General features: G+C 36.9%; 2 protein-coding genes across 5 annotated transcripts in view; both read right to left on the bottom strand.

Moving 5' to 3' along the window:
* Positions 1 to 1,246, bottom strand: part of TRIM37 (tripartite motif containing 37) — a 156,112-nt gene extending 154,866 nt beyond the window's left edge. For 2 of the 3 annotated variants that reach the window (XM_023520394.1, XM_023520396.1), the window contains exon 1: positions 768 to 1,246. In XM_023520394.1, coding sequence (XP_023376162.1) covers positions 768 to 788 — 21 coding nt within the window. In that variant the 5' untranslated portion in view covers positions 789 to 1,246. The remainder of the gene's footprint in view (positions 1 to 767) is intronic. The other variant, XM_011375067.2, reaches the window with a different exon arrangement.
* Positions 1,247 to 2,698: 1,452 nt separating this feature from the next.
* Positions 2,699 to 14,758, bottom strand: part of SKA2 (spindle and kinetochore associated complex subunit 2) — a 27,562-nt gene continuing 15,502 nt past the window's right edge. For both annotated transcript variants that reach the window (XM_023520399.1, XM_023520398.1), the window contains 3 exons: positions 12,587 to 12,673; positions 9,196 to 9,372; positions 2,699 to 3,754 (listed from right to left, as the gene is read on the bottom strand). In XM_023520399.1, the coding sequence (XP_023376167.1) occupies positions 3,686 to 3,754; positions 9,196 to 9,372; positions 12,587 to 12,673 (333 nt within the window). In that variant the 3' untranslated portion in view covers positions 2,699 to 3,685. The remainder of the gene's footprint in view (positions 3,755 to 9,195; positions 9,373 to 12,586; positions 12,674 to 14,758) is intronic.

The following is a 14,758-nucleotide window of genomic DNA, read 5'->3' as shown; positions in this document are numbered from 1 at the left end:
ATCTAGTCATGATTCTGCAGGGCCAGAAAGAACCTGTAAGGTGCAAAGGCTGGGGAGCGGACAATAAGACTAGAGGGTGAACTAGTTTCAAGGGGAGTAAGTACCCAGTAATAGTCGCCCTTACTAAGAAACAAGGATTTAGTATTTGGGAGGTTCAAAAGTTGACAATTTTTACATAATTAGATCCAATAACCTCGTTTTATGTTCCTAGCCTTTACATAAACATCCCAACTATGTGATGTTTACAAGATTAAGATATTTAAAAAATTGGTTGTTCTGGCAAGCTACAGCCAAGTAAGTTAGTAAGAGAATATCCTCAATATAGGAAAGACAAAAGTCTACAAAATGTACCGCTGGGAGGAATGATTACCCGTTCGGAGGCAATTTGGATCCGCCCATGAACTCGCAAAAAAACTGATTGCGAGTGGCAGGGCACGTCCATCTAATGAATTTGCAGTTTTGCTCTGCACAGGCTGTAGTTTGCAAAAAAAAAAAAAAAAAAAAAAACCCGTGGGGATGAGTACCAGTGCCGAGACAACCTGAAAACGCCAGGCTACGCACCATCTGACTGCAGGAACGGTCACAGCACCAGCACCCGGGGGGCTGCAGAACAAACATCGCATCCTTCGCACCTCGCCAGCCCTCCCCACAGAGGCGACGGCGGGATACGGTGTCCTACCAGAAGGACTAGGGCAAGGCGGCCCGATTAAAGAACTCTCAGCGGGTGGCGGGACAGACTAACCACCACCCTCCTCAACCACCCTCACCTCCACGCTCTGTTCATCCATTGCCTCCGACTTGGCGGGGTCCACGGCGACCCACGAAGTCCGCGGTCTGACCTATTAGGCGCCGGCCCGAGGTCGCCAGGTCAAGTCGCCGCGGAGAACAGTCCGGCGCCCACGTCAGGGAGCTCCAACGACCGCCCCATCTGCGCGCCCCATTGCTTCGGGTTCGGGGCCGGCTACCCCCACTTCGCCATTTTCATCCGCGCGCCCGCCCTAGGGCGCAGTGGGAGGGCGAGCGGTGGCCGCAGCTCCTTCCACCCTGTTTACCCGCCCGCCAGCGACCGCGAGGCAGCCTCAGCCCACGTGTCGCGGGCGGGCGCGCGCGTACGGAACCGCAGCTGAAGCCCCGCGGCGATGGTCTCCAGCTAAGAAGGCGCTGTAGGGAATTCGCAAACACCAACGGTAACCAGGGCAGCTGGAGGCGCGGCGGCGCGGGAAGGCAGTGGCGCGCATGCGCGCAGGACGCTGCGTTAGGCGCGGAGCGGAGAGAGGCAGGCACCTAGTTCCCGCGGTGCGGGGGCGCACACGAGATTTGGCGGCTCGCTGCCGCAGGGTTGCGTGCCTTCGACCCTAGGCTAGCGCAGGCGGCGGAGAGCATGGCGCCTGGCTGTGCCCCGCCCCCGAAGGGGAGGTGGTGCTCCACCGGTCTCAAACTTTTGCGCGCCAGAGTGGAGCCACCTGGAGTGCTCAAGGAAAACGCAAACTCCAGAGCCACACCCCTACGTATTCTGACTCTGTGATTCTAGCGTGGGGCCCCACGAAATACGCGATTTCAACGGCCACTCTCGATTGGTATGCAAGCGGTCTCTGGCCCGCCGTTTTAGAAACTGGTGCAGGGGCTTCCATACTAGTGGTTTTCTCTGGGAGGAAACCCAGGGTCTCAGGTCTTTAAGACTTCTGCCCTACCAATCGAAGCAGAGCTCCAACTTGTGACGCCTAGAGCGTAGTTTCTCATTTCGGGGGTGGAAGAACGGGACCACGGGATGTTTAGACGTCAGACTCATACAACACCCAACTCTACCCTGCATTTCTTACCACTTGAGATGCGCTGTCGCCATTAGACTTGGAAGTGCAAAAAGTATCAGCAGTATTCAGCTTTCCTATATTGGCAGTTGCTTTCTGTGATTTTCTAGTATAAAATAGGTGTTCAAATAGTGCAGGAATTTAAGGTGTGAGACAAAGGCTGTGCATCAAATTCTTAATTTGAATTTAATTTTTCCTTTCTGGTCTGTTGCAAACAACTATTCTACTTAGCCTAACCTAGAGTGCACGTGTAGAGATCAACAATAACCTAGAAAGTTCTTAAATGTGAAGGCATTTGGACTTATAAGTAGTGGATAACTTTTTTAACTCCGTGAGCCATGGACAAAGATATAATTTAGGAAGATTTATCTGTGACTGAAAAGTTCTTTCACCAAAAATTATTTATGGATAGGAACTTAATGTTGCCAGAGTTACTAAGGTGTGGCTGTAAATTAAGGGAGTGGAGGGATTTCTGTTCTTGAAAGATTCAAACTAGACAGGACAATTTTAACTGCAGCTACTCTCCCAACCCTGTTTGTAAATTTGTCAGTGGACAAATACATGCTCAAAACAAGTTTTTAAATTATATTAAAGTATAATTCTATAACCTGCAAAACTAACATTTGATGCATTTTTCCTAGTCTTTTCAATGCCTCCTTTTTATTACATATATGGAAATACGATTTATTAAAGGATTTCTAAATATCAGCTCCAAACACCACCTCATTGTGCTTCCAACTATGCTGGCACATAGAAGCGATTTGCTTAGGATCACACAGCTAGAATTTAAAACCTGCTATTTACATTTCAGGTATGACATCAAAGCCCAATTTTAACCATGAAACTGCAATGTCTCCTTCCCCTCACTCCCATTTAGCATAGCTTCAGCATTTCCCGTAACAGTAACAGCAATAATTTATTGGCAACTTGACCTCTTATTGCATAGCTACATCATGATGTACTTTCCTATTTACTTACTATTAGCCAGATGTGTGTGTATTGCTACTATAAATAACCTTGTGATTAACATTAAGGATTAACATTTGTATCAAAATCTGTACCTACTTCGGACAATTATCTTATTGTCAAGTTCTTTAAAAATAAATAGGAAAATACACACACAACTGGCAAGCAGCAGTTGCCAGTGCTCTTCTGATTTCAATTTCTTAGCTTTCATATAGAATGAACAATTACAGTAATAAAGGCTGAAGGAGAACAAAGTTTGTATTGAAATACAAGATAGACAGTCTAAAATAGTATTTGAAAGCAGATCTCATGCTGCTCGACATTAGCAGGCAGCAGGAATAGGAAAAAAATAAAAGAAGCTGTCACAGAAAAACTTGCTTATTACAAAAGTTTGGCTTTATGGTTTGATAGGTCACATGGCAGTCTCACCAATAATGTGAGTACAACTACAAACGAAATGTTCAAAATTAGAAAATTCTACACATATATAATGTAAATATACAAATATTTTCTCTAGCCTTTAATTTCCAAAGCATGCTCACTCACATTTCAAATGTGACTGACAGTACATAAACGTTCTTTACAATAGGCCAAGACATTTTTATTATTCCAATCATACAAAAATAGAGGAACAAGTGTTAAGAGACTTCCTTGCTTGAAATTACAAGACTAAGTGTATGTGCACATATATTTTAAATGTCTTTATTCCCATTCCATCCTTTTGACCGAAATTTATCCATCTGCCCTTCTACATTCCCCTCTTTTGTGAAAGGCATCATTAGTCACCCAGTCCAAATCTCTTCCTTTACCATACTCCACCTCTAGCCATCAAGTGCTAACAAGACATCTTCCTAAATCTCTCTGGAATTTATCTCTTCTCCATTAGAGTTTCCTTTTGCAAGTCCATTTCTTCATAAGTCTGACATGTGAGATTTTAATTGCTGTACCGCCGTTTTCTCTTCTTCAGTCAGTGGTGACAGCTGGAAAAGAAATGACAAAGTCTATTTCGAAAAACTTTAAAGACTACAATGATACTTTAATTTTAAAAAACCTTTAAAGACTGTCAAATTAATTTAGTTAACTTCTACTTTGTCACACCAATAAGTGTTTCCATGAGCTCAAACTACGTATGTGATCTCAAATTCAGGAAAGCAAGGAAAAAAATAGCTATTTGGCTATCTATATATAAGGTATTTTGATGTTTGAGCTTCCAAAGAACTTGCAATTAAGTTTAAGAAACAAGACCAAGAATCAGACAATTTAAGGACTGTACTTAAACAGAACCAAAGAAGTCATGTTTGAATGTGATATTCTAAAAATATTTTGAAAAAAATGTGAAATAAAAATAGTCTGGAAGTTTTCCTCATATGTAGACTTGGGCTAAATTTTGCCTTCAAAACTAAGATAATTTTAGCTGCAAATAATAGACACACACTTCAAAATGGATGAATAATAAGAAAAGTTATTATCATTGTCCAATAAATACAGAAGAAGAGCAGACTTCAGAGCCGGTCTATTCAGCAGCTCCATAATGTAAGAACTAAGTTTTTTCCATCTCATGCCTCTAATATCCTTGGTGGTGGCTTTATCCTCAAGCCGACAGGAAAATGGCTCTAGCAGTGCTAGCTACCACATCTATACAAAATGCTTAGGAGAAGAAAAGTTTTCTCTTCCCAGGCATCTCTCAATAGTGAGGAAACTCCTCCTAATTTCCTACTTCCAGACTTTCCCTCCTCACATGTCATTTGGGTTACAAACCCATTCCTGAAGCAAGGTTAGAGGAAAGTTCATTCCCCTTGCCCATCATGTATACCCCTGAAGCTGAGGATAGTGCCAACTTTATTTATCTTAAGCATGAGGCTGTAAGGGACAACACACATCTCAAGAAAGTCAGTTCTCTGTTAGGCAAGAAGGCTGAACAGATGCTGAGAAAAGAACCAGCAAACAGTATCCATGAAAGCAAAAGCAAAGAGATGAGAAACTGAAGGGAAATTGTTAAGGGATTTTCACAGAGCACCAACGAACAGGCTGGCTGAAACAAAGGGCAATATGGGAAAATAATAGGAGATACAACTTGAAGAATCACTCAAATAGTTATAAATCTGTCTAACTATGTATACAATGGTCCCAAAATACACTCCAAGACCCACAGTGGATGCTTGAAACTGGTTAGTACCAAACCCTATATATACTGTTTTTTCCTATGCATACATACTTATGATAGTTTAATTTATAAATTAGGCACAGTAAGAGATTAACAATAATAATAATAAAATAAAACAACTTTTATAATATACTATAATAAAAGTTATGTGGTCTCTCTCTCTCAAAATATTTATTATACTCTACTCACCCTTTCACTTACAGGAAGCACTTTATGGCTCCTCTTTGGCATGTTGGAATTGCCAACATCACTACTCTTGCCCAGAATCAATACTATTGTGCTTTGAGACCATTATTAAGCAAAATAACAGTTACTGCAACCCCACAACAGTTAATCTGATAACTGAGACAGCTACAAAGTGACTAATGGGTGGGTAGTATACACAACATGGATGCGCTGGACAAAGGAATGACTCACGTCTCTGGGTAAAACGGAGCAGGACTGCTCGAAATTTCATCATATATAGCAAGTAATTTAAAATTTATGAATTGTTTATATCTGGAATGTACCATTTAATATTTTCTGACCATGAGTAGCTGAAACCGGGGAAAGCAAAACCACAGATAAAGGGAAGGGAAGGTGTCTCTGTAGGTCATCTCCAGAGACACTGACAAATCTAAAACACCCCATAACTATAGAATTAGAATCTTTAGGGCAGTGCTATCCAATAACTTTCTGTTATGCTGGAAATACTCAATATCTGCACTGTCCTAAGAGAGGAGAGGAAGAATCTGAAAAATGCAAAGAAAAGGGCTTGCAGAAATGACCGACTCAGCCAGTTAAAGTCCATTCCTAACTGCCCTCTCCCCTTTTCCAGTGCTTTCCAGCTAATATGTTTTCCCGTAGTTACCTCCCCTATCCCAGGGACTCTCCAGGTCACATCTGTTAATTCACGGCTTGCCAACCAACTAATGTCCTTCCTTATCTCTGTAACTGTAGGAATAAAAAGACTGTATAAAACTGCTTGTTATGTTACAATCAGGGCTCAGCCTTTGGATAGGAATCTGCTGAGCAGGTGCTGGCATTAATAAGTTGCTTCCTACTTATGGCCTCAACGTCCTGTCTCTCTGTTCGAGAATCCTCTAACAGTGCTGATAAGGACAAGGTTGCAGGTTCTGCAAAACAAATGACCTGTAAGACCAGTGGTCTGGAAATTTGCCCCCCATTTTGCAGCGCTCCCATCCAAAGCTCCCCCTCCCCATCCTGAGGAAGGAAGCACACATGAAACCTCAAAGGAATCAAGCGCCCCTTGCATAGATACTGCAGAGGTATATAAACTGTAATAAATCTAACCAAAGTGAGCTTGTCCGTGCATGGAGTTGTTAACCCCACACGCTCCACTGGCCAATAAATTCTCCTTCTTCTAACAAAGTCGTCTGAACACCCAAAGTTGTCTGAACCCCTTCATCAGGTGTCGCTTCCTGCAACAGTCCATCTGGGAGATGGAGAACTATTAAATTTTATTTAACTTTACTTTTCATTTTAATTTATATTTATATAGCCACATTTGGCTATTGGCCTGGATGGTTTGGCTGATCAAGCCAACATGTGCCCAAAGTTCACATGGACTAAATGAAAAAGAGTCATATGCCTTACTGAAAGCCAAAGAGTTACAAAATTCCCTCCTTCTATCTCAAAAACTGGAAATAGTATTATTCTGGCAAGACTTTGTTCTCCGTGGATCCATGTGGCTTTTTGTGATCACTATTCAAGAGATTTCAGACCATGTTTAATAAAAATCTTCGAAGAATTTTTCTAGGAATTAACCAGTCCAATATTTGTAGGAATTTTTCATCTTTATCACAAATGTTTTGGAGCATCAGTGGAGCATCACATATTCAATTTTTAATGCCTTTTTTATTTTCTTTTATTTTATTTAATGCTTTTTGTATTTTCTATTGATTGCTATATTGTTTTGAAGGTTTGTTTGCTATTTTTTATTTTAGTACAAGTTTAGTTCTTTTTTTGTCTTTTGGTGGTCATCTTTATAATTAAGTGTATTTAAATCTCAATGTCATATTATCAACTAAAAAATGAGGAAATTAGTATGTAGTCCCTTCCTTTTCTGTTATCTCCCTATTTATTTTTAATAGTATTAATTCAAATGTTTCTTTTGAATATTATCAATTCAAATATATTTTCTATCCTTCCAAATGAAAAACCACTTGCCTTGATAAAGATTATAGCAAGACAATACCTTAACAGTTTTACTTCCTGTTGTCTATAAACAAAACAGCATTTGCCTTAAGTAGGCTTATCCCTTTCTTGTTCTTCATGTTCCCAAAATAATTTTAAAGGCCCTTTTAGTTATTTTAAATTTCAGAAGCCTCAGCTCAATCTAGTCTTTGGCTTTCTTGACTATTCTCACAGTTCTGTCCCTATCACTGATATACCTCTTTTTATAGTTGAAATTACTTTACAAGGTCTACCTTACATGTCCTTTAAACTTTGGGCTCATAAAACTATTTTTGGTTATACAAGTCTCTACAGAGCTATTCTTTCTTCCATATTTTGATAACAAAAATTTTCTCTGAACTTTCTACTACGATCTCATTTTTAAACTAATATGTGCGAGACCCAGTTATCCAACACTTTCCAACTTGGCCATTATTGATTCTAAATTATGATCTCCTTTTCCAAGTTTACAACTACCTTTCAGTCATTTCTCATTTGTTAGCATCTAATCCAAAGTGAAACTCCCTTAGCTTTCTACCTTTGATATAATTATTGCTCATTTTAGATATTTCTTTTAACTGAATGAAGACCTTTACAGACATTCAGATGATTGAAATCCCTATCGCTATCATAACTATTTTCCTGTATCGCTTTGTAATCTCAGTCAGAAATATACCATCTATTTATTGGACCCGGTGGGGATAATTTTCAGTAAATATTAAGAATATCATTTTTCTCTTTGTTCACTCACCCAAATTTATTCTGTGCTCCAATAAATTTATGGATTTCTATACATATATGTTGATATGCACATCCAGAACTACACTTAATCTCTCTTCAAGATTTGTTTCCTTAGAACAAGTTTATGTGTTTCTATTGTCAGGCTCTGATTACACACAATGAAGAGTATATGATTTGAGTTGTATTTACGAAAGGTTATACACATACTATTTTTGCATTCTATATAGTAGCATGTTAAACCACCAGTACTGTTTTAAATTACTATTCTTTATTACCTCTGTGCCCTTTTTATTGCTCTTCCCTCCTCCTCTGTTCATCTTTCCATGATATAACAGATACATCAAAGGTATCATTTTATATTTTTAACAAGGTATTGTTTTCTTTTCCTTCATTAACAATATAAAGAATTCTTAATCGAATTGACCTGGGTAATCAACCTTTGAGATTTACTATAGCTATAAGCCCATAATTCAAGTATCTTAAGCCATAATTCAGTTCAGAGTTGGCAAATAAATACCATGTGCGCTGCTCCTAGCAGCATGCCCACAGCAGATAGCTTATGTGACATGCCCAGAGACAGCTCCTTAATACAGCACTTTAAGCAGTTATTACCAGTTAATTGATTGTAGTTGGTACCAGAGATAAAAACTTCTTGGCCATCTTTTCTCCAGATAATTAAGTTCTACTCTCTGATTCCACCTACATGTAGTCTATCTTTTCTTTTGAAAACTGCCAACTTTGCCTTAAAGATAAGTGAAAATACTACCAAATCCTTCAGTTGGCTGTTCAAGGTCTTAGTACTACCTAGGTCAGAAGCTCATATTCTTTTTTCTACTCCAACATAGCTGAAGAGTTTTACACATCAGTGATAGAGGCTGACAATTATAAGGATTCTTACACTAAATGAGAAGGGCATGGGAAATGGGGGGATAGAATGAAGGTCAGGTTTACCCAAGCCTACCAGACCAACTGAAGAAACTGAGAACTAAAAAAAAAAGAGTCACTGTTAATGATGCTTTCTAGATTTCTCAGTCTCGCTAGGTCTTATGGAACCAGCAGAGCTGGTAGATTTAGTAAGTATTATCAACTTATTTCTTCTGCCCTGGCTACATAATCCAAGACAGCATATCTCTTCATCATGTCAAGTCAAGTCCACATGCTCATTTTAAAATAAAAGGAGATAAGAGCTATTATACTTCTTAGAATCAAGAAAATCTCATTTCTATCAACAGTCCAAAATGAATGCTGAATTTTAAAATGAAAGTTACTGGGAATTTATCTTTCAAAGCAACACTCAGAATAAAAACTCTACAAATCCAACTTGTCAACTGAAAGCATTACCTCCAGGTCTGTTTGCTTTTGTAGTTCTTGTATCATGGTCATGGTCTTATTGAAAGTAGCACAAATGCAGTTCTTAGTCTCTTTCTGCTCGACAGCAATTGGTTTAAAGCGTGCATACAACGTTTGATACCGAGACTTTATTGCTGACAATTCCTTTAAGAGTGTAACTGGATTTTTCTACATCAGGAAAAAAATGAATATGTATTAAATCATGGAAAAGAAAAATTAAGCTTCTCTTAATAATTAAAATATATACAACACATTCTACCATCCATTTAATCAAACACTGTATTTTATTATGCAACTATATGAGAGAGGATGGAGAAAGGGAAGAAAGAGAAGTATAAGACCTAGATCCTATTCTCAAGGAATTTAAAGCCTAGGGACAGAAAATACCCCCCTCCCTCCCCTCCCCCCTACAAAGCTATATTAAACAGCAATAAGGTCACTTTAGATGTATAACATTTGATGCATAGTTCACAATAATTACATAGTATTTCTAAAATATAAATGCTATTCAGATGATTAAAAGAACTATGTTAATTTTTTGTTAAAGAATAAGACAACTTGAAACCATTTATAAAAGTCTTAAACATAGTGATGAAGTTAAAATATATATAAATACCAATTCATTGACTTCACTATACAAAATACATGCCCACTCAAGCAACTATGTTTTATAAATTACATTAGTTTTTCAAATTCATTTTGGAATATTAATAAACACTATTCCATAAAAGACATTTCAGCTGGGTCCTTTATGCTACTTGGTAATTCCTTTCATTCTCTGATGGTTCCTTAGCAAACCCTACAATACTGGCTATTCCTAACTTTCTCCGCTCCCTCCAATTTCCACCCACTCCTTCCTGGCACCAATTACTTTACTGAGAAGGCAGAAAACATACTGTAGAAACTCCGTCTTCCTGGCTTTTCAACCCAAAATGAAAGTATCTATGAACATTCTCATCTATACTCAGCCCCTAACATGACCACTATTATTATTGTTTCCTCCACATCTTCCATAATCTTAAATTTCCTATATTTCAATAACCCTTTCACTTTCTCCCTTTACAGAGACTTCAAATATATATAGATCTTCCCTATACTGAGGCAAAAATTAACTCCTTCTCTTGACTCTTTTGTCACTCCAAAACCAGTTTCATTTTTCTCATTCCATTTGCCACCAACCTTCTAGTTCCTACAATATACTTCCTCAGTTTAACATACCCATAAAACAGTGTTCTTTGCCAAATTATTTTAAACAATTGAAAGGTCAGGTTTGCCCTACAGTATACAATTTTGATATCCCTCTTCTCGCCTTTCCTTATTTCCTCCCTGTTCCAAACTTCTTCAAATGAGCTCTTGGTTTCCATAAAACTATACTAACCTTAATCAAAAGAGCATGGAACTGGCACAAAAACAGACACATAAATCAATGGAACAGAACAGAGAGCCCAGAAATAAATCCACGCCTACATGGTCATTTAATGTATGACAAAGGACAAATAGTGTATGAGTCTACTTATATAATGTACTTAGAGTAGTCAAGTTCATAGAGACAAAAAGTAAAAGGTGGTTGCCAGGGGTTGGAGGGAAGGGGAGAATGGGGAGTTAAGTGTTTAATAGGTGCAGAGTTTCGGTTTGGGAAGATGAAGAAGTGCTGGAGATGGATGGTGGTGATGGCTGCACAACAGTGTAAATGTACTTAATACCATTAGACCGTACACTTAAAATGGTTAAAATGGTAAATTTTAAGTTATATATATTTTACCACCAAAAAAAAAAAAAAAAACCCTAAAAATATAAAATGGTATAACCACTTTGGAAAACAATTTGGCAGTTTCTCAAAATATTAAACACAGGGTTAACATATAGCCAGCAATTCCACTCTTAGGTATATATCCAAGAGAAATGAAAGCAAATGTCCACTCGAAAACTTGTACATGAAGGTTTTAGGAGCATTATCATAATAGCCAAAAGGAGGAAACAACCAAAATGTCTATCAACTGATGAATAAGAAAATCTGGTATAGCTATACAATGAAATATTATTCCGCTATAAAAAAGAATTAAGTAATAATTTATGCTACAACATGGATGAACCTTTAAAACACGCTAAGTGAAAGAAACCACACACAAAAGGCAATATACTGTATGATTCCATTTATATGAAATATTCAGACAGTAAACCTGTAGAGATTGTAGCGATAGAAAGCAGATTAGTAGTTGCAGGAGATGGAAGGGTATTGGGAGTATTGGAGAGTGCCTGCTAATGGGTATGAATTTCTTTGTGAGGTGATGAAAATTGTTCAAAAATTGATTGTGATGATGGCTGCACAACTCTGAATGTACTAAAAACCATGGAATGGTTTACTTTAAAAGGATGAATTTTATGGTAGGTGAATTTTAGCTCAATAAAGCTGTTTTTAAAACAAGTTGTAGAAGAGAAAAATAACTGGAAGTGGAACAAAGATGAGAGATGGAAGGTGGAGGAAAAGTGGGAGACCACATGAAATGTCTTCCACATAGAACTTGAAAGACACTGTCTCAGATAAGTGCTTTGGCCAGTCTTTAGGTGGTACCACTGCACCAGAATTAGTTGTTCTTCAGCCAGAGAGAAATGAGAGAAAAGCAAAGAAAAAGCTAAGTCAGTTAAGGAGCTTTAATAGTTCTAGTAAGAAGCTACGATGTTCAGTAAAAACTGAACATTCACAGTGGTTTCCCAATTTTCTATTAAATGCTGTTTTAATTTGCACTTCCATTCTATCAAAAAAAATTTTTAATTGTATAATTTTTTTTTAAACTGTAAAATATATTTCTTGTCTGCTGGCAAGTGCTATAAAAAATAAATAGAAATGATTTAAGCGGTAAATTAATGTTAATAGATAATGCTTAAAAACTGCTTTCATCTCTTATGGGCATGTGTACATGTAGTTAAGGCATGTAAAGTTACTATTTCTAATTAACCTAAACTTAGAATAAATAAGTACATAGATTTAGGTAAAAATCACAGTTCATATAACAATTTTACTAGTATATCATCATCTTCTCAGAGAATATTATAACTGCTAGAATTTCTCCCCTCTTATTCAACCACTGCCCTAGAGGTATCTGTATTTTCTCAGAATTTCAAGCTTCCACAATGGTTCATACCTCTGGCCTCTGTAATTTTTGTTTAAGGGTTAAAAAAAAAAAGTAGCCACAAATTTCCTTGACTATGGGTATAGTAGTGTGCTCTAGTATGATATGACTAAGGTTCCAACACAAAAGATTTTAAGATTATATAAATTTAGTACTTAACAATGTAATTGTTATAATCTACTACTATTAGAAATACTATCAGAAAATCTTTTAATAAAATATTCTGTTAAGAGAGACATTTTGCAGATTACCTCGCCTGCTGAATCGGGATGATTAGCCTTGATTTCATATTCCAGCCTGTATTGAATGTAATCCAGATCAGAGTCAGCTTTCTGGAACTAAAAATCAGCACAGATCATTATTTTGTGAACCAAAAGACAAATTAATAAACATGATACAGTAACTATTCTTTCTCTTCTTTATATTTTTTTTAGTATTTTAATAATGATATACACTTATTTTAAAAATATATAAATGATATACACTTATTTTGGAAATAGAAAAGTATAAAAAAACTTCTATCTATAATACTCATGTTTTATTAAAAATTTAAAAACTAGTTAACATTTTGAAAATCATTTCTCTGTGCATCTTTTAGATTTTGAGCCAAAATTAAGATACCAAGAAGTCACTGTCATATATTCATACAAGAACTAACGAGGGCTTCAAGAATTCCCTAGGGTCACTGACACTCTCATTGGTTAGGCAGTGGTTTTCTATCTCTGGTAGGAAATGTGGTTTCAAGTCAAAACACAGAAGAAATTTATTTTCAGGTATACTCACAGTTTCCATTATCTGCAACCCCATTAACCAAGAACTAAAGATATATAACACTCGCAGACCCAGATTAGAGGATTTAAAGAGTAACAAATTATACAGGTAAAGCTACATACAGCACAGAAGTAGCAGTCTGAATAAAACCAATTTATTGAACCTGGATCCTAGTATGAGACCTTCATCTGCAGTAAATCTCTTAAGGCAGGAAAAAAGGGGCAAACTGCCACAGGCCTAAAATATATGTGTGTGCATACAGAAAAGTTGGAAAGGATATATTTCAGAGTGTTAAAAGTGATAGTTTATTTCTGAATGTAGTTAATCTATAAGCTATTCTTAATTTTGGGAAATTCTGCATCTTTACATGATCTTAAAGCAGGTACTGCCTTGAATTTATCAGGTTAACAACCATGAATTTACTATGGAAAGCAAAACATGATTTCCTCAGGAAAACTGCCTATGCCTAGCCCATGGTGAAGGAGAGTGCTCTGGGGAGAGGGTTCTGATCTTACTGTGAACTTAAGCTCTGAACGAAAGATTGGTTCTTGAAATCTTGAACCCTTAGTGGGAAGAGTAAAAGCCAGCAAAAACGTGAAAGTGGTTCTCAGGTCTAATAAGAAATGGTGTACAGATATTTTCATTACATAAAAGGTAAACCAAGGGCTCTACTTCAGAATGTAAAGTTAGACAAAATGCTCTCAAAAGTTAAAACGCTTCTAAGGTCAGAAGCTGTCATTAGTAAACAGAATTTCGGAAAGTCCCATCACTAATTTCTATCATCATTGACCTAAATTTGAATAAAAATCTTTGCAATTACCAAAATTCTATCTTTATAACCAAAAACTTTTAGAGTAGAAATAAGAAGAAAAAGCCAGGTTTTTATTTTAAAAATGTTCCAAGAATCTCTAACAGCAGGGACTTGCTGTGAGCCAGAAAAACGAATGTAGAAGTTCTTAATTTTAAAAATGTAGTTAAAGTGTTTTCCAAAAAAAGGAGGCTTTTCATTTGCCTTATATACTTGTTAGATTAGATTAATCTAATTAATCAATAATTAGACTTCATGAACATACTAATAATCACTATATGTGTATATGTGTGTATAAAAAAAATTCCTGCTGGCATAATTTCCCAAATTAGAATATGCTCAAAGTAATCTTTTGCCTTTATATTAAAAAAGTGAACTAACCTATAATAACATGTGGATGCAGAGTATGGGGAGGAGGAGAGGGGAACTGGCAAATCAAATTAAACAAAGTCTCTAAGCGTTCAAGACCAGATTTTTTAAAAAATTATTAAAATAAATGACAATTCATAGTATTATACATAATTCAAGGTCTTATATGACATTCTAAAGCATAATCTTAAATAAAAGTTGTTAAAACTTAAGTTACCACAAAATTCTTAAGATTATGAGATTTGTGACTTCAAAGTTATCTTAAAACAGAATCTCTATTCTAGAAGCCCTTAACTTGTTTATGAACCAGAAATTCCTAAGTCTGTGTATGCTTAACTTGGTATTTTAGTTCTGCTTAAAGTTTAACTAGCCTAATCCCATAGTTCATTTAACAATGTCTTCTTTTCAAGAGAGTGGTTTCAGCTAGGGCTTCTTGTAATATCTGAGGGTCCACATGTATTAAAATCATCAAACC

This window comes from Pteropus vampyrus, unplaced genomic scaffold (genome assembly GCF_000151845.1).
Source record: "Pteropus vampyrus isolate Shadow unplaced genomic scaffold, Pvam_2.0 Scaffold261, whole genome shotgun sequence".
Taxonomy (NCBI): domain Eukaryota; kingdom Metazoa; phylum Chordata; class Mammalia; order Chiroptera; family Pteropodidae; genus Pteropus; species Pteropus vampyrus.
This window is presented reverse-complemented; position numbering and strand designations above follow the sequence as displayed.